This window comes from Delphinapterus leucas, chromosome 21 (genome assembly GCF_059928025.1).
Source record: "Delphinapterus leucas isolate spDelLeu-1000000601 "Yukka" chromosome 21, BTC_Dleu_Yukka2, whole genome shotgun sequence".
Lineage (NCBI taxonomy): Eukaryota > Metazoa > Chordata > Mammalia > Artiodactyla > Monodontidae > Delphinapterus > Delphinapterus leucas.
In genome coordinates, this window is record NC_143149.1 from 30,662,788 (window position 1) to 30,690,349 (window position 27,562).

The 27,562-nt window shown below is 33.6% G+C and overlaps 1 protein-coding gene across 1 annotated transcript in view; it reads right to left on the minus strand.

Moving 5' to 3' along the window:
• The window catches only part of ADAM2 (ADAM metallopeptidase domain 2), an 84,225-nt gene that overhangs the window by 29,027 nt on the left and 27,636 nt on the right, over positions 1-27,562 (minus strand). Inside the window, exons 7-11 of the mRNA XM_089903556.1 lie at positions 25,981-26,037; positions 13,788-13,859; positions 13,200-13,366; positions 12,163-12,244; positions 2,492-2,628 (exon numbers count right to left, since the gene is read on the minus strand). Coding sequence (XP_089759682.1) covers positions 2,492-2,628; positions 12,163-12,244; positions 13,200-13,366; positions 13,788-13,859; positions 25,981-26,037 — 515 coding nt within the window. The remainder of the gene's footprint in view (positions 1-2,491; positions 2,629-12,162; positions 12,245-13,199; positions 13,367-13,787; positions 13,860-25,980; positions 26,038-27,562) is intronic.

Genomic DNA, 27,562 nt, shown 5'->3' on the forward strand with positions numbered 1-27,562 from the left:
ATAGACTCAAATTCTAGTCATGTGGATTATTATAGGAAAATGTTTTTCGCATGAGGACCATGAAAAACATTAGAGATTTTTGGACAAACTACCAATTTTGGTGTTTTTTTGTGGTTGCATCCAGCTTGAATATACTCTTTAATTATATTAACCATAAATAATAGATTTATTATTACATTGCCAACAACTCAGATGATTTCTATCTAAATACCAGAAAACAAAAGGAGAAAAATTGATAGAACTTTAATATTATTGAGAACTAGGCAATGCAAGATGTTTACTCTGTGTGAACTTGTTTATAGAGGGGTACACTTTCTGATAATGAAATTAATGTTGTCATTAGGAAGAGATTATCAATCATAATTATATCCAATTGGATAATTTATTTGCAGCTTGAATCCTTGCACATATTTGCTGGATGTTCTCATTCTCTATTCTCCCATTTTTCCTTGATAATAGAGCCTCTGATACATAACTTCCTTGTATAATACTTACATTTAGCTTTTGTAAAGCTAGGAGCAGACCATTGGCCTTAAGTGAAACCATAAATTTAAGTTATATGAAGTAATGTTTACAGCTGTGCTTTTATCTGCCCTTTCATTCTGTTGGCAAGAGGCCCCAATTTCTGGCCATATGGACCTCTATATAAAGTTACTGAACTGTCCTCACGATATGGCACCTAGCTTCAACCTGGGCACCTGATCAAAGAGAGAGTACAGAGAAATTTGCAAACTCTTTAATTATTTAATCTTGAAAGTCACACACCATCAACTCTACCATGGTCTATTTGATGAAATCAAGTCACCAAATCCAACCCATACTCAATAGGAGGGAAATTAAACTCTACCTCTTGAAGGGAGAAGTAGCAACAATTTGTGGATGTATTTGAAAACTACCATTCTCTTTTACTTTCATTTTACTTAAAATTAAAAAAAAAAAAGCTATACTCTGTTCTATCTCAATGTATTTTATTAAACATTTTTTTCCTTAGTCATTGTTTCCAAAGCTCAGATATATTGCTACCTTCGAATGAGCCAAAAAGGCACAGTTTCATAACGACAACTTCTTTATCTAAAGAAACAAAGTTCCTAATTAAAATATTAAAATGTCAAAGAAAGTTGAAATTCGGAAACATATTAGGTAGCATGTCTGACTCGCTGGATACATAGACTGAATGAAACATGGACTACTGATTGTGAGCCCTCAGAAAAATGACAGTCTTTTGTAAAAAAAAATCAGTGTGGGCCATGTATTTTCTACGGATTACAGAAACAAAATAACATGTTAAACTCCTTAAGTACTTCTATTTAATAAGCCAAATTTTAAGGTTAGATTGAGGACACCTGCCTCAGAAAGGCATATGTCCTATTAGGACTCTGTCCTGTGCAAAATCACTGAATGTGATAGTGTCAAAGGGCATTAAAGATGAATAATTCTAGAAGATGTTTCCCACCAGTTTAAAGACAGCAATGAATCCTTTTCAAATATGCCCTCTTTATTCAGATTTTCCTTTAAATAGTAGATTTTCACATCATTTTTTTGCCATTCAATGATGAATAAAATGTCTGTGTTGTCCAAAATTTTAGAATCATGCAATGCTATTCAAATGATGCAAAGCATTTAAAGATATGATTAATAAGCATTTTTTGCAAGACTGTAATTTGTCAAACTAAGCTTTTTAAAAAAGCATTTCCACAGATGAATGGTTTCTATATGTGTATTAATAATTCCACCAATTTTATACAGGCCATAATTATATATTTTTAAGTGGAATTTCTATTTTTTTCATATCTACACAAGAATCAAAGTTATGTTAAAAAATTTCAACACTCATTAAGATTGTAGGCCAAGTTTTTTGGTTGATTAAGGTGCTTTGGGGAGAAATTGGAAAGTGAAAAAAAGGCAAAATATTAGAGATAATATAAAAGAAATTAAATGTACTGTTAAATAAAATTAAATAAAATGTACTGTTGGGTTACAGTTTAAAAATAAATAAATAAATAAAAAGTATAAGAGACTGGGTCCAGTCACTGACTGGATGATGGTTTCCATAAATCTCCTATTTGGTTCTAATTCCGTAAAATCTCATAGCATATTCTAAATACTGAGGATAATAGCAAAAACTTCAGTAGGCCTTTGAGGCATGATAACTGCTGCAAAACGCCTCCTCTAATAAATCATTCTTGTATAACGAACACAAGCCCATATTTGGCTTATCAAATCATGCATTAAATTATAAAATCATGCAAGTAACAGTGATAAATGTAGAGGCAGGTCACATGAGATAGCAAGTGTGACATTAGATTACAAGAAATATTGAGATATGCAGCAGGGGCACTGGAATACATATTTTGATCTGGGGTCATTGGCCACAGTTTACATTCGACCATTAATAATTATTTTAATAGCATAGACTTTCATAAACAAAATACACCAAACTTATTTTCATATAAACTATATATGTAAAGCATATAAAAGCAAAGCATCTTACATTGCTTCTGGGTTCATTACGCAGACAGCTCCTGGGCAATGGCATTTGTTGATGTCATCATAAGTTATTCCCATACTAAGGCTCAGTAATTGAGCTATAATAACTGCAAGTGATTCCAGACTTATGGTTCTGGGGTGCTGGGAAAAAAAACCATACATGTATACATTCACATTTTAGGAGATAATTTATTTACCTGGAGTATAATGTAATTATTAAAAATAGTCACATGATAAAATAGAATAGAGACATCAGATATGTTAATCACAGAAGTGCCATCCATGTTGGCCTAATATGTTACAGGTACCATTATCAATATAAGGAAAATATGAAAAGTGAAGTGTGAAATTTTACAAAAATGTAAATGTATGGTTCATTTGGTGGCATCAGGCCAAGAACATATTTGTCCCAATAACTTGTTAATCGTATATAACAATAGCTATAACCATGTTTGTACTCATAAAAGGAAGTCTTTAAAGACACACACGTATACACACACAATATCAATTATAAATGAACAGTTTGTGCTCATTTATAATTTAATTATAGGAGATAATATTTTATATGCTGTTTCATGCATTTAAAACAACATAAATTAGCTCACTGAATTAATTTATATTATGATAATAATGACTGATTATAAGAATGCTAACTCTCCACAGTTGCTTAAACTTTAGTTTCAAAACTAAATGCTTTTATCACTTTTTAACAAATGTAAGATGCTTATTATAGCACACTTAGACCATACTAAACAAACGATTTTTAAGAAAAATCCACAAATCACAATATCCCTTCAAATATATCTAATAACATTGATGACTATACTTCAAGATAGGTTCCTAGGGATATATTTTGGTATCTTCTGTTTGCCTCTCTCAATCAACTTTCCATTACTTTCCACCCTCCTCTCCAGATCAGAAGGACTATACCAATGGATTATGTCAAAGGGTTCCTTTGCCCTCTGCTCTCACCTTGATTTGGTCTAATGGGGAGGAAAGGGTGAGAAAAGAGCAGGGTATTTATTACCATCACTTCCAGGGTACCTATGACTGTCTGAACCCTTGAGTAGAGGTTTCTACCTTCCATGTATAACCCTAATAAACGGACATTGTCCTTTCCTTCAAGCCTAGGGGACAATTACATATCTTTATTACTAGCCCTGAGGTAATGCAAGGTCCCTACATCTTGCGTACACATTGATAAATTGTCCCTTTATCAAAATAACACAGGTGAATGTACCATCCATTTTCAGAGAGAGAGGGGTGGAGGAGAGAGGCGGAGAGAGGGAAGGAGAAGAACAAAAAGAAGAGAAGGAGGAGGGGGAGGGGGGCAAGGGGAGGTAGATGAAGAGGAGGAGGAATGCTTGATTTCATGGGGAAGAAAATGACGGATTCTGATAAATTTCGAACATTTAAATAATAGGATATTATAAATAATAATATAATAAATAAGAGAGTATTATCAGTGTAGTTATTCAGCTTTTCTTGTCTTCAGGATATTGTAGGAAAGGCCTGGCAATCATTCAATCAATATATCTTTACAATTGCTTTTTTTTCTTTTTGCGGTACGCGGGCCTCTCACTGTTGTGGCCTCTCCCGTTGCAGAGCACAGGCTCCGGCCGCGCAGGCTCAGCGGCCATGGCTCACGGGCCCAGCCGCTCCGCGGCATGTGGGATCCTCCCGGACCGGGGCACGAGCCCGTGTCCCCTGCATCGGCAGGCGGACTCTCAACCACTGCGCCAGCAGGGAAGCCCTACAATTGCTTCTTTTTCTCCATCTCTCATGTTCCTTATTATCACTCATAGCGCAGTAAGAGGGAAATAACAACATCCAAATAATTTCATGTTATTTGTATAAAATCCCAATATGCAGCTGCTCTTTTATTCTTTATCTTCTGACTAGTGCATATGTTCTGGTCTCTCCTTTCCTTGTATCAAAGGATCAAAGACATGGTTTTGTATTTGAGATGGAATTTCTTTACATTCCCCTTCTGACACTCTTACTTCTATTAGCTTGGGCTGCCCTCAAACAATATCACAGAGAACGTTGCTCAAGGTGCCAGCAGGGTCCGTTTCTGGTGAGGTGTGTCTCCCAGGCTTCTGGAGGGCTGCCTTTGCCCTGCGTCCTCAGTGGCCCTCCCTCCTTGTGTGCTGGCTCCTCCTCTTCCCACAAAGACACCAGTCCTATTGGATTAGGGGCCCAGGCTTATGACCTGCTTTAACCTTAATGGCTCCCTTAAAGGCCCCTTCTCCAAATACAGCCACACTGGGGGTTAGGGCTTCAGTATATGAATTTTAGGGGGACACAACTTAGTCCATAACAGGCTAGTACGAAAACCTTGAAAAATGTATGGACTGGAGTACGAGAATTTGCTAAAAGTTATGGCTATGACTACTTCTGTTATGAAAATAACGTAAGGGAAAACGTAAAATTATATTTAGCATTGGATTTTTGAAAATATTTTTAGAAAAAATTTACCACTAAGCAGACTCGTTTCTTTTGGTGAATAATGCCTGCTTAGGACAAGAGTTGTCAAATAACAAGAGCAGCGCCTGGTGTTTGTTATGGCTTCTTATGTGCCAGTCACTAGGCTGAGAAATTTCCTGACAAGTAAGTATTGAGACTTCCTTTATTGTGTACCATTTGGTCATTTTCTATAAATGTGTCTGCCATGTATGTTTTGTAGTCTCTAATTTAGGAATCAAGATCCTACATAGGCCTTTCAGACAAAGCTTATCCATAGTGTTTAAATTTTCTAAATTTTGTTCTGAGAGATTAATTATTGCTTTGTTTAGTTTAGAGTTATTTAGCTAGGTACATATGAGTTCAGGTTTATTCATATAATGATAGTCAAAGCATGTTTCATCCTAAAAAATGAATCACTTAAAATTCATATTTATTTTACTTGAAAAACATTTTGGTGTTTTATGTTAATATTGATACATTAATTTTCCTTTGATGACATAGTCTGTTCTTTTTCTTATTCTTAGGGTTAAAATTTCTGTAGCATTATACATGAGTTTGAAACTTATAAAGAGAAAACAATAATTTTTAATAGCTGAAATTAAAACTTTAAAAAATCTCTTTTGATTACTGTCCCTCTGAAATTACTAATAGCATTTTATTCTGTATGATGGCTTCATGCTTTTTAAATAATTTTATCTTAAGTCAAGGGTACAAATCTTAAGTGCCTTGATTCAGTTTTATATAAATATACATACACATACATATATGTATATACACATTATCTATATACACATTCGTAATTTATTTATACATATTATTTGTGCATACATATATACACACATATTTGTGAAGTGCATGTGACACATACCTACACAGCCACTACAGTGAATAAGATACAAAATATTTTTATCACTCAGGAAATTCTCTCCAGCAAGTTTTCAGGAATTATCTCTCCACAAAATGTAACTTCTATTCTGATGTTTAACAATATGGTTTATCTTTCCTACACTTTATCTTCAGAAAAATGGCATACGAAGTAAAGATTCTTTTGTTTGTGGCTTCTTTTGCCCAATATACAGTTTTTGAGATCAATGGTGAGTATAACAGTACTTCTTTTTATTGCTTACATTATATGAAGCAATAAAAAGCACATGTTTGTCAATTTCATGGATAATCAGTATTGTTAAGATGTCAAATTGACCTAAAGATTCAATTCAAAACCAAAGTCCCAGTAGTTTTTGTTGAAATTGACAAGCTGATTTTTAAAGAGAAAGTCAGAAAACCTAGAAAAGCTAAATCAGTCTGAAGAAAAAGTAGTAGGGTTTACACTATAATTTTCGATGATTTACCATAAAACTATAGTTATTAAGACAATGTGGTGCTGGAGAAAGGAGACATAAAGCTGTCTGTCTACGTATCTGTAATCTATTCATCATCAAGATGATGAGGTACATCAAGAGGTACAACTCTATCCTGTACCTACCTTTTAATATTTAAGTATATATTTATGTTTAATTATTAGCCATTGTATTAATCAGGCTTCTCTAGAGAAATAGAATCAATAGCACACATACGATAAGGAATATTATACATGAAGAGGCTTATTATAAGGAACTGGCTCACACAATTCTGAAGGCTGGCAAGTCTAAACCTGCAGAGTGGGCCGGCAGCCTGGACACACAGGAGAGCCGATGGCACAGATGAAGCCTGAAGGTATTCTGCTGAAGAATTTCTTCTTGCTTGAAGAGGATGGACTTTTTGTTCTGTTCAAGCCTTCAACTGATTAGATGAGGCCAACCCACATTATGGAGGGAAATGTGCTTGACTCAGATTTCACTGATTTAAATATTAATCTCATCAAACCCCTCCAAGTTGACATATAAAATTAACCACCACAAGCATGTCTCAAACTTTACAGGTTCAGGTTCAAAATGAAACTTGTTTCCACCCTTACATTCCCCTCTGCCTCCAAAGCCAGCTGCCCTGCCTTCCTCTACCTAGCTTCTCAAGAATAATCTTGAGCATAATCACTGTTTCCATGCCATTCATGGCATGTATCCAGTAAGTTAGCAAGCCCTATATGTTCTGCTTTCATGATATATACCAGATAAAAGCTACTTCTCGCATATCCAAGAATAAAACACCAGTTAATACCATTCATCTGCAATTGTCTCCTATATGGTCTCCTTGTTGTGGATCCTCACCCCTCTACGATCACTTTTGTATAAGGTAACCAGAGAAATATTTCTCTCTGGCTTCAAAACTTCCAGTGCCTTTTCATTGCAAAGAGGATAAAATCCAAAACGATTTACCAAGATCCATAAGGCTGTATATGATTAGTCTGTTGCTTACTTCGACAATCAATATTTTCACAACCATCTTGTTCTTGATATTCATTTCCATCTGAAAGCCTTGAATTTAATGATCATTTTCATGGGTTCTGATTTCCTAGGTCTTGCAATGACTGCCTTTGTCTCATCATTCATTCCTCTTCTTAAAAACCTTCTCCTCGAAGTTTTTCTCTGATCACCCCAGCTAAAATAGACTACCCCACATCCCATCAATTTTTATCATATTCTCCTAATGTATCTTCTTTTAGGAAATGCAAATATAAGATTGAAATAATTGGTTCCCTCAAAATTGTGTAGAATGCGTTCCTAAAAGCATTGTTTTTCCCCTTGTGAGATTTTAAAACAATATATCAATTCTTTTAATACCTTGGTGTTATTCTGAATTTCTAGTTCTTCTTGTGTAACTTTTTAGTAAATTATGGGCTTCTATTAACAATATACTATTTGTCTAAGTTTTCAAATTTATTTAAGTTATAAATTGTTCTATTATCTCTTAAATGTTATTTATATCTGTAGTTCTCCATTATTTTTGTAATTTTATTAATATATTCCTACTCTGTCTTATAAAAATAGTTTTGCCAGAAATATTTTTGTTCTTAATTTTTTAAAGGCCTAATATCTTTTTTGAATATCTCCGTCCTACCGATCATCTGTCTTTCTTTGATTTCTGCTTTTATCTTCACTATTACCTGTGTTCAACAAGTTTTAGGGCAATGTTGTTTCCATCTTTCCACATATTTTAGGTTGGATAATTGGCTCACTGATGTAAAGGTTTATTTTCTGCAAAATTCACTAGATACTAATATCCTTAACTATTCTGCCTGATTCTGCCTGATATTCTGCCTGACATATTGCCTGATCAGTTTATCTACACTGCAACATGTTAACTACCATACTTTTATAAAAAGTTTGTATCTTCAACTTTTACTCAATTTCCAAACTGCTTTATCTATTTTCCTTTTTTATATTTATAAGATTTTAGTATAAGTTTGTCAATTTTACCCCCAAAAGCCTGCTGAGATTTTGATTAGGAATGCACTGACATCTCTTCAATATCGTAAAAGAAAACTGAATTCTATACGAAAGAGAAAACATTTCAATAAAGTAAGAACAAAATCAATATGAACATATCAATAGCTATAGTAAAAAATTCTGTTACCAAAATGGGACATTTAGAAAAAAATTCATATAACTTTAAATGGAATTAATTCCCCGTCAAAAATAATGACAGGATAAAAAAATAAAATACATTTTTTAAAGTTTAGAGAATTAGAAATGGAATTGAGCTTTCTTATTACGTTAAAGAATGTCTATCATAAACCAGAATGAACATAATACCTAATAGTACAATATTGAGAGTTTTTTCCTTGAGATCAGGAATGATACAAAAACGTCTACTATGAATTCAGTTAAACATTGTTCAACTTGAATTGTTCTTGGGATCCTAGGCAATTCAATAGGAGAAAAACATTAAAAAAAATAAAAGATAGACATATTGGAAAAAAAAGAATAAAATTGTTTTAATTTACATATGACAAAGTTGGACACAGAAAAATTTAAATCTAAAACTACTAGAAATAAATATAGAAATATTGCATACAAGTCAGTGTATAACATTCAACATTCAATTGTTTTTCAACATAACAGAAACTCATAAATTATACTTAAAATATAGTATTTACTAATATCATCAAACAGTATAGAATTTACTGGTATGACTAGGAATAAATCAAACAAAATATTTGTAAAACTTCTACATATAAAGCTACAAACAGGGGCTTCCCTTGTGGCGCAGTGGCTGAGAGTCCGCCTGCCGATGCAGGGGACACAGGTTCGTGCCCCGGTCCGGGAAGATCCCACATGCTGTGGAACGGCTAGGCCTATGAGCCATGGCCGCTGAGCCTGCGCGTTCAGAGCCTGTGCTCCGCAACGGGAGAGGCCACAACAGTGAGAGGCCCACGTACCGCAAAACAAAAAAAAGCTACAGTTTACACCTGTTTGCTATCTATAGTGTATTTTACTCTAAATTCCGTTTTCTCATGTTTACTTGCTTCTTATTTAACCAAAGTATGTTTTATTATTTTATATTCACCTTCACTTTACCCTATTAATGTATTTTTTGTAAAGAACTAATGTTTGAACTTAATTTTTTAAAAAAAATCCATCAGAGACTCCATCTCTTACTTGGTGAGTTTAATTCATTTACATTCACATGATTGTCATTATATTAGGGTATGTTTAAAACATTTCCTTTGATTATTTTCTATTCATTTTATTTTACATTATTGTTTTTAAGTTTCTTCTTCCTTGGCCATCTTTACATTTCTTCCATTAGACTATTATATGGTGTAGTTTTCTTCTTATTTGTTCTTAAGACCAACATTCATTTCATATACCCTTACTTCTTTCTAAAACATACCAATATCTTTACTGTTTTCTTAAGAAGACAAGTTCTATAATATGTTTTCATGTCATTTTTATCTCTCCCTTAACCATCTCTACACTATTATAGAATAGGAGTTCTGGTTTAGTATTGACATACCTTTCTTTGCCACGCACCCCAACCCAGGTATTTTCATTTTAAGGTAACGATAAAATTCAGCAACATTTATTCTCTTTAGTTTTCATAATCCTTGTGTCTTTTCATAAATATAAGTAATTTCTACAAATATGTTCTGAATGTTAGTCTTTTGTTTGGCAAATCTTTTGAGGACTTATGTGCCTGAGAGTATTTTTCTTGTCCCTTCTGTTTGAATGAATTTTTTTAAGATATGAATCATGCCTTCAAAGTACTTTTAGCTCAATATTTTAAGCATAAAGTCTTTTTGCATCCAGTGTGGCTTTTCTGACTGTTGAACGTCTTCATTGTTATATGATTTATTTCTTTTTAGAAACATAACAATTTTCCTTTGATATTTTCATTTTATTGTTGGTATGCATTTTTCTCTCTTCTTTTTTGGCTTTCCATGTGTCCTTTTCACCAGACAACCCACTTTCCTCCCCTCCTGCCAGGGATCATGGGGCGACTCCAGGAGGGATTTCCTGGTGTAGGCACCTTGTTGATCTGGTAGTGGCTGGAGACAGTGTTCTGTGACTGTCATTCTGTGAAATTATCTCCATTTTTTCTTTAGAACTGTTCTTTTGACTTTAATCTTCCATGTCTCTTAATTTTATCTTTCCTTTAACTTTTCTGATGTCTTCTGAGAGAGGTCCTAATTCGATAATTTATCTCCATATGTATCAATTGTATCTCTCATGCAATTTATTATAATTTTTATATTGTTCATCTCTAACGTTTCTAACTAGTCCTTTTCTATGATATTGTACACTTTGTTTTGTTTGACATTCCTGGCCTACAACTACTCATAGTTCTGCTTCAAGTGGTCAATGTTGTGTAGTGTGCTTTTTTCTGAGGAAGTTTAATACCCATGATCTGTACAGTCCATGAACTGAGGTCAACAGATCATGTGTCTGGTAGTATGTAATGTATAAAATTCGTGATGCCAAGAACTAATTTGTGTCTGTCCTTGTGAGTGAACTTGCGTCAGGACAGATAAGTGGATGACCCAAGGGCAAACAGCTGCAGACATCAAAAGTCTCCTGCTGATTATATTTACTTGCTTCTACTCACCCCAAAACTACTTGGGTTGTGGTTTCACCCATAAGTTTTAGGAAGCAGCAGCTTCAGAGGAATGTGTTTCCTAGATTTTATTCCACAGCTCTGGGTGACTAGGTAGGGAGGGTGGTGGATGTTTAAATATCAGAGGACAGAGCTTCACCTGTTGTTTTCAACATCACATTCCTGTGAACATCAGCTACTGCTCATTTTTCCAGCGAAAGGTTCGGCAATGATTACCCCAGTGAAGTGTGGAGAATAAGAAAGAAGACTACGGGAAGAGTTCTTCTCTGATTGCTCCTTTCAGTACAGAGACCACTGCCCTCTTTTTCAGTAAACAAGGAGATTTCCTTCCACTTGGTAGCTAAGCCTGCTCCATGTGAATGTCTTAAGATTTCTCAGTGCTGCATATGACTAGGTAAATCAGCCAAATTCTAGCTTTTGAGACTAGGTAATGATTTTCCCATAAAAGATAAGCCATATTTTCATGAATTATGAGTTTTAAAGATGAAATTTGTCGCCATTTAATTGACTCATCTTCTTATATCTTCAATTAGCTTGTGCACTTAAACAAGAGTATTATGCATAGCCTTCCTCAATCTCCAGATTATCTTGTACAAACACACAAAAAATTTAAAAAGGCAAGTTTTATACTTCAGAATAACCAAAGCGTTGTGAAATAGGAGCAAAAACATACCAATTTTAAGCACACCAAGATTTTCTACTAAGATAGAAATGCCAATTATTGCATTTGATTCTGTTTTTCTTCACCTATGTCCCAGGAAGCATTTTGCGGCAATTGATAAATAGTTTCAAAAGTTTTATTTTAACTTGCTTCATAATTGAATCAGCTACATAATGAAGAAAATGCTCAAAATCTAAGCTTGAAATTAAAATTAGTTATTAAATATTGAGTATATTAAAAATTTATGAGCATCTTATAAGACTATAAAATAGATCACTACCTTAACTTTCTAAAAGAGGATAATTTGAACTCACAAGAAGAAAATTGTAAAAATTTTATATGTATTAAGTTAAATGTGTTATATGTGTTATATGTGTTAAGTTAAACTTCTTATAGTTCACACATTTCTGTCAGCAGCAGGAACAAAGATCCCTAGAATCATTATGCAAATTTTAATATACTTAGCCATAATAAAATACAGAAATAGTTAATTGTATATTACTCTAAATAGCATCGTACTTATACATCTTAGCCAAGTCACTTAAACCGTACCATACCAGAGCAACACCTCCTCCATAGTATTTATCACACAGCCTCCCTTGAAAGGTTGCACCAACATAATTTGGTTTTTCTCTGTAACTTAAGTTTAAAAAAGAAGCAAATCACAAAATTTTGTAAAATTAAGAACAATTAATATTAAATTTACCTAATACTTTTTGTTTTGCATACTTATATAACAAATTCATAGATATTTCCACTTTAACACTAGGATAACAAAGCATAGAAAGGGACTAAACGTGTCTGCTTATTTTGCAAATAGATTTAAAAAACAAATAATAAAAAGTGTATTATCATACGGATTTTTAGAGAATAATGAAGATATTTTTATGTAATTAAAAAAATTATACTGATTCCTATAACGTAAAAATAATAAAAATAAATAAAATTTCTTAAAAGTAGAAAGCTAAGCCAATGAAGCAAAGGCATGCATATTTGTGGGACAAAAAAAACTTAAAAGATTATAATTTTATAATTATATACATGATTTTTACATAATATGATAATATATAATACATATAGGTTCTGAATATTGATAAGAGAAAAACAAAGAGATTATTAAATATTAAGGGAGGCTTATATTTTTTAAAGTGCAGCTCACTGTGAATATAGTATGTCAGAGTTATTGAAATGTACAATAGTGTTTCCATTTCATCACTATTTTGTTTTGATTTTATGGAAATAAAACATTAAAAGAAGGCCATATTACTATATTCATAGAATTCAGGTATATTTTTTCAGACAGATATTGTTAATATTTTATGTATAGTTAGGCACATTTAATGATATATACTCAAGGTAAGAAAACGTGGTAATAAGATTGAAGTGAGTTTTAGCTATAAGTCAATAAACAGAGTAATTATATTAGTAATTCTGCTATAAAAGCCGTGTTGTGAAAAATAATATTCACGGGATGTTGTACATAAAAAAATGACATAAGATTTTTTTCCCTAAGGGCCTGTCAACTGTCAGAAATCAGGTCAAATTACATACGCTTTCTAATGTATAAGATTTAGTAATGCCAAGATATACTTACACAAGTAAAAATGCCACATCATGTGGACGCAAAACAAGATAAGATCGTTTCCATTTAAAAAATCTGCGTAATAATTCATTGGCATCTCCAGTTACCTGAATTTTATTTTCATCTATCCAAAGCTCTAATGAAGATAGAATTATTGTAATATTAAATGAATCAAAAATCTAAAATTGAAGACATAAAGAAAATATGTTCAAACTACATGGTTTAAATAGATTTGGGAATTTATCTGCAAAAATAAACACTATACCGATGTAAATATTAAAAACCTAAACTGTAAATCCGGATTGGATCTTATAAATTCTATTAGCAAGTAATAAATATCACTAATAAAACAAGTAATAAGTAACATTTTGATATGCTTGTGCTTAAGCCAGCCCAATGTCAAGTGTTTAATTTAAGCCTTACAAAACCCTAATGAGGTATTTACAATTATTATTACTCCGATTAAACAGTTAGAAAACTGAAACTTAAGATGATTATATATTTGCCCTCTTTCACACAATATGTGTATTCAGGCAGGGTCATAAAAAAAGTCTGAGAATTGTTTAAGTAACACAAACAAATGCAAAAGCAAACACTTACAGCATTGGTCAATCCAATCAACTGGAAAATTTTTTGAGTGACAACAGTTGTATCAGAACCCATATGATTATACTGAAAAAGATAATTGTCTTTTAGATCTAAATATATATTGCTTAATATTTAATGATGGTTATTATGTTTAAAATTTAGAAGTATGAGTTAAATTATTTAAATTACCAATTTATTAGTTTTTAAATATTATTTATTATTATAGACATAATGTGTGGAAAATTAAAAATATTAAAAAAATACAAAAAGGCACTACAAACTATTGCAAAAATAAGGGAAGAAGAAAGCCTTCCAAACACATTTTACAAGGCCAGCATTATCCTAATATTGAAACCAGACAAAAACACCCCAAGAAAAGAAAATTACAGGCCAATATTCCTGATGAATATAGGCGGAAAAATCCTCAAGAGAATATTGGCAATGCAAATTCAACAGCACACTAAAAGGATCATACATCATGATCAAGTGGGATTTATTCCAGGGATGCAAGAATGGTTCTATTTCTGTGAATCCGTCAATGTGATGCACACCACATTAACAAAATAAAGAATAAAAAAATCATATGATCATCTCAATAGATACAGAAAAAGCATTTGACAAAATTCAACTTCCTTTCAGGATAAAAACTCTCAACAAAGTGAATACAGAGGAAATGTGTCTCAGCATAATAAAGGCCACGGCCAACATCATGCTCAACAGTGTAAAGCTAAAAACTTTCCCTCTAAGACCAAGAACAAGGGAAGGATACCTACTATCGCCACTCTTATCTAGCATAGTATTGGAAGTCCTGGCCAGAGAGATTAAGGAAGAAAAAGAAATAAAAGTATTCAAATTGGGAAAAAAGAAGTAAAACTGTCACTATTTGCAGCTGACATATATAGAAAACCTGAAAGGCTCCACCAAAAAACTGTTGGAACTAAGAAAAATTCACCAAAGTTACAGGATAAAAAACCAATGTGCAAAAATCTGTTATATTTCTTTATAATAATAACAGGCTATCAGAAAGAGAAATTAAGAAAACAATCCCACTTACAATTGCATCAAAAGAATAAAATACCTAGGAAAAATTTAACCAAGGAGATAAGGTCTTTACACTGAAAACTAAAAGACATTGATGAAAGCAGCTGAAGAAGGCACAAATGAGTGGAAAGTTATTCCAAGCTCATAAATTAGAATAGTTAATATTGTTAAAATGTTCACACTACCCAAAGCAATATACAGATTCAATGCAATCCTTATCAAAATGTCAATGGCATTTTTCACAGAAATAGAACAAACAGACCTAAAATTTGTATAGAACGACAAAGACCCTGACTAGCCAAAGCAAATGTGAGAAAGAACAAAGCTGGAGACATCATGTTCCCTGATTTCAAACTATATTACTGATACAAAGCACTGTGGGTGGTATTGTCATTAAAACAGACACATAAATCAATGGAACAGGATAGAGAGTTCAGGAAAAAACCCAACATATTATCGTGGGTTAATTAGTTTACAACAAATGGGGAAAGGACAGTCTCTTTAATAAATAATGTAGGGAAAACTGTACAACACATGCAAAAGAATGAAACTGGACTACTATTTTACACCATACACAAAAAAGTAATTCAAAATGTATTAAAGACTTGAATGCAAGACCTGAAACCATAAAACACCTAGAAGAAAACAGGTGATATGCTCCTTCACATTGGGTAGATAATGAACAAAGCATGAATATTTTTAATATTCAAAGTTTTCTTACAAGTTGAGAAGAAGGCAAACAACGATTAATAAAATGAGCAAAAGGATTAAGTTGTCAGTTCAGTGAAAAGAAAATACTAGTGGCCAGTAAACATTAAATGATGTTCAAATTAATTCTCAGTTAAGGAATGGAAGTTAAAATTACAATGAGATATAATTTTATACCCATTGGCTGACAAAAATTAAAGAGAAATATAAAACTAATCATTGGCAGGTATGAGAGGAAAATACTACTTTCAGTTTTACCTTGGAGATGCGAAAAGTTACAGCGTTTTTATAAAGCAATGAACAATATCTATTAAAATTAAACTACATACATATCCTTTGACCCATCATCCATACTTCTGGTTACCTACTTTCACAGAGATTACGTTCCCAAGATGTAAGAACTCATGACTAAGGATACTTCATGTAGCATTATTTATAGTGACAAAGCAACATTTAAAAAACTGGAAACTAAGTGAATACTCAACAATAATAGAATAAATGAATAAATGATGGTATATAAATACAATGGTATGCTGTGCTGCCCTTAAAAATGAATTAGCTATTCAGTTGATTTGAAAGCGCCCACCAAAAAAAATAATGAGTATATTAAATAATCCAAGCAAACATCAGAGACTGACAGACTTGATTAAGGAAAAAAAACAATTAAATATAAATTATTACAGAAGGGATGTCCCTGGTGGTCCAGTGGTTAAAACTCCATACTTCCACTGCAGGGAGCACAGTTTGATCCCTGGTCGGGGAACTAAGATCCCGCATGCCGTGCGGCATGGCCAAAAGAAAAAAAATTGTTACAGAAGACATAGTACATTTTCAAGGACTGGGATGTCTATCAGGAAGACATAAAACTATAAACATTATATGCATCTAAGAACTGAGCCTAAAAATTACACAAAATACAAAATGCACAAGTGAAGGGAGAAATAGAAAATTCAACAATAATGTTTGGAGATTTAAGTACACAATTTCAGTAGTAGAATAACTGGTCAAAAACTCAACACAGATATAGGAGACTAAAACTAAACCCTAAACCAACAGATATTTATAGAATATTCCACCCCAAAATGTCACAACATGTGCTTCTCAAGTGCTCATGGAACATGATCTAGGAATAGACTATATACTAGGTTATAGGATAAGCTTCAACTGAGTTCATACAATTAAAAAATACAAAATTGCTCTCTGACCACAAAAAATAAATAAAAAATCAACAACAGAAAGAAAATTGAGAAATTCAAAGTATGTGGAAATTAAACAATAGATTATAAATAACCAATAATCAAAGAAGAAATCACAGGGAAATTAGAAAATACTAATACAACATAGTAAAATTTATGGTATTCAGCTAAAGCAGTGCTCAGAAGGCAACTTATAGGAAATAGCTATATTAAAAAAAAGAAGCACCATCTCAAATAACTAATTTCCACTTAGGAAATTAGTGAAAGAAAAGCAAAGAACTCAAAGGAAGGAAATGGAAGAAATTAATAAAAATCAGAGCAAAATGATTGAAATATGAATATAAAAAACAACATATATTAACAAAACAAAAATTATTAATTCAGGATAAAAGAAAGGTTACAGTCACTAACCACAGAGAAATAACTAGCTTTGTAAATGAACACTGTGAAAAATAATGTGGCAACAATTTAGATAACTTAGATGAAATGAATAATTTCTTATAATAAACAGATATTGAAACTGACTCAAGAAGAAACAGAATATGTAACAAGCAAAAAGATTAAATATTCATTTAAAAAATTCCCACAAAGAAAAACCTAGTTCTAGAAGGCTTTATTGGTGAATCCAATCAAACATTTAGAGAAGAATTAACACCAATTCGTTACAAATTCTCCTATAAAATCGGAGGGAACCCATTTCTATTCATTCAATAAGGTCAGTATTACCCTGATACGAAAACCAGAAAAGACATAACAAGAAAATAAAAGTCCAAAACAAACTACATTCCTCATGAATATTATTGTAAAAATCCTAATCAGAAAACTAACCAATTTAGGCAACACATAAAAAGAATTAGACACCACGACCAAGTGGGATTTATCTCAGAAATACAAGCTTGGCTTAATGTCTAAAAACCAATAGATGTATTTCAAAGCATTATAGAACAAGGAACATAATGACCAAAACCCACATGATTCTTTTTTTCCTTTTTACATCTTTATTGGAGTATAATTGTTTTACAATGCTGCGTTAGTTTCTGCTGTATAACAAAGTGAATCAACTATACGTATACATATATCCCCATATCCTCTCCCTGTTGCATCTCCCTCCCACCCTCCCTGTCCCATCCCTCTAGGTGGTCACAAAGTACTGAGCTGATCTCCCTGTGCAATGCAGCTGCTTCCCACTAGCTACTTATTTTACATTTGGTAGTGTATTTATGTCAATACTACTCTTTCACTTTGTCCCAGCTTCCCCTCCCCACCCCCTGTGTCCTCAGTTTCACTCTTTACATCTGCGTCTTTATTCCTGTCCTGTCCCTATGTTCATCAGAACCTTTTTTTTTTAGATTCCATATATACGTGTTAGCATACGATATTTGTTTTCCTCTTCACTCTGTATGACAGACTCTAGGTCCATCCACCTCACTACAAATAACTCAATTTCATTTCTTTTTATGGCTGAGTAATATTCCATTATATACATGTGCCACATCTTTATCCATTCATCTGTCGATGGACATTTAGGTTGCTTCCATGTCCTGGCTATCGTAAATAGTGCTGCAGTGAACATTGTGGTACATGTCTCTTTTTGAATTATGGTTTTCTCAGGGTATATGCCCAGTAGTGGGATTGCTGGGTCATATGGTAGTTCTATTTTTTTTTTTTTTCCATAGTGGCTATATCAATTTACATTCCCACCAACAGTGCAAAAGGGTTCTCTTTTCTCCACACCCTCTCTAGCACTTATTGTTTGTAGATTTTGTGGAAACTGGACATTCTTTCAAAAGACACAGAAGAAGCATTTGACTAAAGAAAAAAAAAAAGCTCAATAAACTAGGGATAGACGAGAACTCCCTCAACCTGATAAAAGACATCTATTAAAAAACCACAGATAGCATCACACTTAATGGCGAAAGAATAAGTGTTATTTCTCTTAGATCAGGAAAAGGTAAGTATATCTGTTCTCATTGCTACTATCTCAGCTTTCACTGGAGGCTCTAGCCTAAGCATTTAGTAAAGGAAAAGAAACAAGAGGCATCTACGTAGAAAAAAAAGAAGTTAAACACTCTATTAACAGACAAAAAGATGTGTATATATAAAAATCCTAAGACAACCACTAAAAAACATTAGCACTAATAAATGATTTCAGCAGAATTGGAGAATACAAGATCAATATATAAATCAATTGCATTTCCATACTCCAGCAATAAACAATCTAAAATTAAATTAAGAAAATAAATCCATTTATGATGGTATCAAACAATGATAATATGCCAAAAAATAAATTTAACAAAAGAAGTACAAAACACACACTGAAAACTACAAAACACCACACCATTGAAAGAAAGTAAAGAAGATACAAATAAATGGAAAGTGAACCTGTGTTCATGGATTGGAAGACCTATTATTGTTAAGATGGCAATAATCTCCAAATTGATCTACAGAAATAATATAATCCCTATTAAAATTCCAGCATTGTTTTGCAGGAATTGGCAAGTTTACCTTATTATGTATATGAAAGTGAAAGGGATCCAGAATGTCTGCAAAAATTTTAAATAAGAAGAACAAAGTTGGAAGACTCATACACCCAAATCTGAAAACTAACTACAAAGCTGTAATGATCAAGGCAGTGTGCTTTTGGCTTTCGATTAGAGTTATAGATCAATAAAATAACAATTTCTAGAAATAAATTCTAACACTTATGGTCAATTGATATTTGGAGAGAGCAAGAACATTAAATGGAGAAAGACTGATGTTTTCAAAATTTTAAAATGTTATGCTTCAAATGACACAATCAAAAAATTAAAAGATAACCCACAGAATGGATAAAAATATTTGCAAATCATATATTGGATAAGCGTCTAGCATCCACAATATATAATGAATACTTAACTACAACAATAAAAAGACAACCCAATGAAATATGTGTAAAGAATTTAAATAATTTCTCAAATAAAATATTCTAATAGCTAATAAGAAAGTGCAAATATTCTCAACATCATTACACAATAGGGAATGCAAATCAAAAGCACAGTGAGAAACTAATTCACACCCACCAGGATGGCTAAAGTCCAAAAGACAGACAATAACAAGAGTTGAGAATTTAGAGGAATTGGAACTCATACATTTGTTCATTGCTGGTGCAATACATAATGGTGAAAATTGTTTTTTAGGGTCTCAAAATGTGAAACATTTTGAGTTACCACACAACCCAGCAACTCTCACCTTTTGCATCTACCTAATAGAAACAAAAGCTTATGTCCACACAAAAACTTGTACAAAAATAACATTATTATGATACAAATATCATTGGAAAGCAGAGATAAGACATGCCAGCTGAGACACCCAGTGGACCACCCAACTCCAAGCAAAATCAGTAGTTTACTAACAGTGCACAAGTGAGGCCAGTCCAGCACAAGGAGATCTTAATGAGATCAGAGGATATTTAAGAATTGTGAGCTAAATAAATAGTTGTCCTTTTAAGCCACTAAATTTTGGAGTAGTTTGTTATGGAGCAACAAAAAGTGTCTCAGGAATCTATAAATGACTAAAACAAGGAATAGAAGTAAGAATGTATGAAAATATCTAATTTTTAAGCACAGTAAAATAAAATACCTAGCAAATATGTGAAACTTATAAGAAGAAAAGTTCACAAACTAAGGGGGATTAAAAAGTTAATTACAGAGAGTGGGACTCCTGAGATGGTGAAATAATGAGGTCTGCAAATCCTTTCCACAATAAGCAATGATAAAAGACAAAAATCTCAAAAACATTTCAAGATTCTGGCAATTGACCAAGGGCATTAAAATGAGAAATATTAATTAAAGAAGAACTCTTAATCCTATGGTAAGAGCAGTGGGAATCTGTGACATTTCACCTGAGGTTGTCCCCAACCACATCTCAAATTGTATTGTGTGGTAATTCTACCATGGTAGGTCAAGCCATAAAATCCAGACACTTCCCTATCAGAGGAGGATAAGTTGATTTGGTGCAGAGCAGGGCAAAACTACGTGCCCAGATATACTGTCAAAAACAATAGTGATCTCTGTGGCAAATGAATATTGAAGGGCATCATCACAGATAAACTTAGGCTGTGATACTGGCTATTTCAAGCAACAGACCAGAAGATGAGCCAGAAATCTAACATGGAATTGGGGGGGGGATATAATAGCCATAACGGGTCTTGACAACCTTCCATATATCCTTTATAGTCTGGAATATTCCATTCATGCACCAGTTAACCCTCATGCTCAGGAGAGACTGAAAGGGGTGTAAGATATCGACAAGTTCATGGCTGAACTTGAAACATTACTCACTACCTGAGGAGATGTGAGAAAGTCCTATAAAAATCAAAACCTACCTGACTTGAAAATTGAATACTTTCCCTAATAGACAAATCCATTTGCAAAGGTTAGAAGCCTACTAGCTCAAATGTTGGAGCATAGCCTCTGACCAGTCATTGGCTGACCACTAAGATATGTTCACCCAAGGTCAACCACAAAAATCCTGGCTTAAAAGTAGAAACAAGAATTTAAAAAATAGTAAGCACAATAAAACAATGTTACCCACATAGTTGAAAATGCAGTCATTAGAAACTATGAGGTAGACGTTATTGGATTTAGCACACGAAACTATAAAGGAACTACGGTAAACATGGAACTGAAAGGAACCATGTTTAAAGAAGTAAAGGAATGATGACATTGACTCATAAAAAAGAGAGTATCAGTAAAGAATATAAATTATACATTATAATGTACAGCTTGGTGATGATGGCTAATAACACTGCATCATATACTTGAATGTTGCTAAGAGAGTAGAATTTAAATGTTCTCACCACAAAAGAGAAATGAAAATTAATTATGTGATGGGATGGACGTGGTAGCCAATATTACAGTGGTAATCATTTTGTAATTTATAAATGTATCAAGTCAACACATACACATTAAACTTACACAGTTATGTGTCAATTATATCTCAATAAACCTGAGTGAAATAGAAAAAACAAATAATAATTATAAAATTGTAAAAAAGAACTAAATAGATACTTGAGTTGAAAATATAATAACTAAAATTATATAAGCTCACTAGCAGAAAGAATAAATGAAAATAATAATGTATCAATAGAAATTATTCAACATAAAGAACAGAAAGGAAAAACAAGAAGTAAAAGTGAACAGAATCTCAGACACCTGTTTGACACCATGAAGCAAATACACATTTACATAATGAGCATCTTAGAAGGAGAGGAGAGATAGAAATGACCAAAAAACAAAACAAAACAAACAAAAATACAAAACTTGAGTAAATAATAGCTAAAAACTCCCAAACAATGAAAATCACTAATCTATGCATTACTTAGGCTCAACAAACTTCAAGTAAGATAAAATCAAAGACAATCACACATAGACACATCATAGTTGTACTTACTGGACAACAGCCACAAGGAGAAAATCTTTATACTGAGAAGAAAAAAGTGGTACATCACCTATAGGAGAAGCACAGCAAGGTTCAGAGCTGACTTCTCATTAGAATCAATGGAGACCAGGTGGGGTTACAAATTCAAAGTGCTACCACAAAATACTCTCAATCAAGAATTCTATACTCAGCAAAACTATTCTTCTTAAGTAAAGGCAACAGAAAGCCATTCTCAAATTTTAGAGACAGAGAGAGAGAGAGAAATCAGTGATAGCAGAGCTGCTCTGCCAGAAATAATAAGGCAAGAAATGATAATAATCAGGAAATTCTCAGGTTGAAAAGATGACACAAAACAGTAACTCATATCTACATAAGTATAATAAAGAACATTGGTACTAGCAATAACAAAGTATAAAACAATAAATATCTTGTCTTTTCTTCTCTAAAATTAGTTTTAAAAAACTTGCAAAAGACAGTAATTTATCCCTTTTTTTTTTCTTTTTTGGCCAAGCGGCTTGCAGGATCTTAGTTCACCAACCAGGGATCGAACCTGGGCCCCGAGCAGTGAAAAAGGCTGCATCCTAACCACTGGGCTGTCAAGGAATTCCCACAAAAGACAATAATTTAAATTTCAAGAAAGAGTGGTATAAACTCATCTCTCCCTGTTCCTCCAAGCTGATCAAAATTATAAAAAAGTATAAACCCTGAAATAATATAACAAAAAAATCATAGGAAGTCTCTAAAAGGTGGAAGTAAGAATGTACCTGTACAGGTATGCTAGGAATGGAAGAACAACATAGCTTCTCAGCAATTCCCAACACCCCATCCAGTGGCAAAAAAGTAGTCCAGGTAAAAATGGAATGAGAAACCCATTAACACTGTGATGCCTAGAATAGTAACCTCTGCACCAGAGCATGGAGCTTCTCATTAACGAGCTTGAGACAACAGGTGGCCTGGACCAGGAAACAGCCATTTGGTCCTATTGGCAGTCTCAGCAGGGAAGAGTGAAACTCTTCTGACAAAATATCTGCACCCCTACAGGCTTGATGTCTCCTGTACCTACCTAGAAACACTAGGCAGAATGACCCTGGGAAGTAACTCCCACCCGCACAAACAGTACTAGAGTCCCACTGGCACTGGGTGGACCAGGGAGACACTTTCCACCTGCACAGGCCCACCATCTACAATATTTCACTCAGAGGCAATAGAAGGAGACAGGGGAAGGCCTTTCCACTCCTGCAGGCAGGACAGGCAAGTATCACCGGGACCCGCAGAAACAGCGACTGAACCAAGAAGACCAAAATAGCATTATGAAGGCTCTGAGAACTTTTGTCATTGAATTCATCCCAGATAACTTGGTCAGGACTTATGTGCTACAACTAAGGAGTCTGAATGAACAAAATAAAAGATTTAAGTAGAATGAAGAGTTGTGTAACGTAACAGTAAAAATTTCCAGAAAGCAACTGAAAACCATTTGCCATACCAAGAACCAGGAAAATCACAACTTGAGGGAGAAAAGTCAGTCAATACATGTCAACACCAAAGTATATCACTTGGTAGAATTATCTGACAAAGATTTAAAGTAGCCTTTGTAAAATGATGACAACAAATAATTAAAAATATCCTTCATGGGGAGTGAAGTCAGCAAAATGGAGAACTAGAAAACACCAAGCCTTCGTTTTTCTCTGGGAACATCAAAAGACAACCAGAAACTGGCTGAAATAACCTCATTGGAGCCTCCAGAAAACCTCAGGAAAACATTCAAAGGTCTACAAATGTCCAATCAAGAAAAAAACATCTTGAAAATGACAGGAAATTTTGTGGTGTTTTTACTCCCCTATGCCCTATTCCCTTCCCCAGTGTGGCATGGTTTAATCTGGAGGAAATGGTAGTCCATTTCCCAATTCCCTCCCTTATACCAGGTGGAGCAGAGAAGACCTTATCTGCAATGTTCTAACCGGTCTGGAAGGTGCCCAAATGGCTGTTTTCTGTGTCACCTGGTTATTTTATCAAATGCTGAATTTTCAACAAAAATCACAATGTGTCTTAGTCAGTTTGGGCTGCCCTAACAAAAACACCATAGACTGGGTGCTCAAACAACAAACATTTATTTCTTACAGTTCTGGAGGCCAGGAAGTTTAAAGATTAGGTTTCCAGCATACCCTGTGTCTGATGAGAACATGCTGCCTGGTTCAGAGATGGCCATCTTGCCATCTTCCTGCTCTGTCCTCACATGGTAGAAGAGGTGAGGGAGCTCTCTGGCCTCTCTTTTATAAGGGCACTAATCCCATTCATGAGGGCTCCACCTTCATGACCTAAGCCACTCCCAAAGGCTCCACTTCCCAGTACCATTACTATGCATTAGTATAAATTTTAGAGGAACAGAAACATTCAGTCTATGTTACAAGGCAAACAAAGAAAAAAAGCATGGCCCAAACGAAGGAAATAAATTGGCAGAAACCCTTCCTGAGGACATAGAGACATACTAGACAAAGTCTTTAAAACAACTGTCTAAAATATGCTCAAAGAGCTAAAGGAAAACAAAAAGAATGAAGGGAAGTCAGGAAAATGATATATGAATAAAATGAAAATATCAACACAGATATAGAAATTATAAAAAGAAACCAAACAAATTCTGGCATTGAAAAATGTGATAACTGAGCTGAAAATTGAGTAGAAGTATTCAACAGTAGATTTAAAGGGGCAGAAGAAAGAAGCAGTAAATTTGAGAATAGGATAACTGAAATTATTGAGTCTGAGAACCAGAAAGAAAAAGAAGGAGGGACTTGTGGGATGCCATTATGCAGAACAATATATGACTTAAGGGAATCCCAGAAGAAGAAGAGAGATTATTTAAAGATATAATGGCCAAAAGCTTGCCAAATCTGATGAACCACATGAACACACAAATCCTTAAGCTTAAATTCTAAGAAGGATAAAGCCAAAGAGACCCACACCAAGACAAATTATAATCAAACTGTCAAAACCTAAAGAGAATATTAATATTGAAGGCAGCAAGAGAAAAGTAACTAACCACATAAAAGGGGTGATAATAAGATTACTAGCCGATTTCCTAGCAAACACTTTAGAGGACAGAAGACAAGGGGATTAATATATTTAAAGTGCTGAATGCAAGATGAAACAGGCACTTTGGAAGACAGTCTGGCAGTTTCTCACAAAAAAATCAAACAAAAAAACATACTGTTACCATATGATGCAGCAATCATGCTGCTTGATATTTACCCAAAGGATTTAAAATATGTCAATACAAAAACCTGTGAATGGATGTTAATAGCAGCTTGATTCATCTCAAAATTGGAAGCAACCAAGATGTCCTTTAGTAGATGAATGGATAAATAAACTGTGGTACATACAGACAACGCAATATTACTCAGTACTAAAAGAAATTAGCTCGCAAGCCATGATAAGGCATGTAGTAAAGTTAAATGCATGTTACCAAGGTAAAGAAGCTAATCTGTAACAACTACATACTGTACATTTCAACTATATGATCTGAAAAAGGCAAAATTATGGAGACAGTAAAAGATCAAAGGTTATTAGACATTATGGGTATGGGAATGATGAATAAAAATTACTAAGAAACTATTTTATAGGTAACATGTTTTAATATGTTAATTATATAAAATTAAAAATAAACTAATAGAGATTTGATTTCCAATTTACTACTGATACTAGTAATTTAAATTCATTAAGGCAGAGATAAAGCAAAAATTAAATAAAATCATTTATTGTCCTATGTTAAAAATTTATTCCAACACTTTTTATAACCTCCCATTGCTAATATAAATTAAGATAAGACAAATAAGTGAAAGTATACTTACTAAATTTTTTTCAACTACAACATGCATTTCTATATACTGAGAGAAGTCTGCAGGTGGCTGAAAAAAAGTCACAAACTTTAGATAAAAATTGAAGAATCATTTAATTATTTTAAGTAATATACTTCTTCACAAATTCAACATTGAAAATTCAGTTTTCTATATGAAAATAGAAATCATTTTCAGAATATTGCCTTTGTCGTGTCTTTCGCACCTGATCAATCACTTAATTTACTCAGAAAATAGCTTTCCTCTACCTTCCATTCTCCATATTCTCACTGGTACTGGGCTACTCATATGATTCTTTTCCCTGAGGAAATTCTTCCCTTGACTTGCCATTATGTGTGTATTTATGTTCGTTTAATGATTCCACTATACATTATTATGCTGTATGATTTTATCTACGGCCTTGAAAGAGTAGGGGCACATCTCTGTGTTTAGAGGGGTGGGATTTCATCTGAAGGATAAAGCTAATCCTTGTATAAATCACCGCAGAAAAAAGTGAGCAACAGAGAAACAAAATGGGTTTCTTAAACTGCACCATAGATATCTCAGTATGTGGAATCTGGTTATGATGTCATTTAATTAGACCACAGTGGTTAAATTAGGCACAAATGTGAGGCCCGATGGGCTTATGATCTGTGTGACTTACACTCTGCCAACAAGTAATAATTGTTGTAACTACGTTTAATAAAATATTACTTATGTTCATCATTATTTTTACATGAAGTTAACCTAGGAGGAATGCACTAGGGAGAACTTGGAAGACAGTCTTTGTGGGCACTTTAAGACTGTAGTGCAGTTAACTCAAAATAGTTTGTTACTAAAATAGCATACCACGTATAAGCACTGGACAAATATATAGAAGCAGAAAAGGAGGATCAAATTTCAAAAATTGAGAAAACTTTTATTACGTGTATTTTAATGCCTGAATTTTTTTCTTTTTACACTGGTATTTAATCCTTTGAAAGTTCAAAACTATCACATTTTAGTTAAACCATTTTCTTTAACATAAAGAGGAGCAATAGAGAAAAATAAATCTAGGATTTAGCAGAGAAAAGTGAAGATTACAGTAATTTAAAGGAAAAAAAGTCAATAAGGTCAGTAAGACAAATTTAGGGGTGAATGATCATTCATTTTTTCCCTCCATTTAAAAATTCTCTTCGGGCTTCCCTGGTGGCGCAGTGGTTGAGAGTCCGCCTGCCGATGCAGGGGACACGGGTTCGTGCCCCGGTCCGGGAAGATCCCACATGCCGCGGAGCGGCTGGGCCTGTGAGCCATGGCCGCTGCCCCTGCGCGTCCGGAGCCTGTGCTCCGCAACGGGAGAGGCCACAGCAGTGAGAGGCCCGCGTACCGCAAAAAAAAAAAAAATTCTCTTTTAAAACCTTGGAGACTTGAGGGTTTTTGGTTTTTTTTAATGCAAATGAAATCCCCTTATGGTCTAATTGGTTTATTTTCATTTCCATCCAAAAGGAAGCACTGAATGCTTCATGATAGTTTTGCTTATAGGATTCCAAAGTTTCATTGAAGTGCCTAAACAAGGAAATGAACTTTACTGGAGGAGAAAAATAAACATTTATATTAA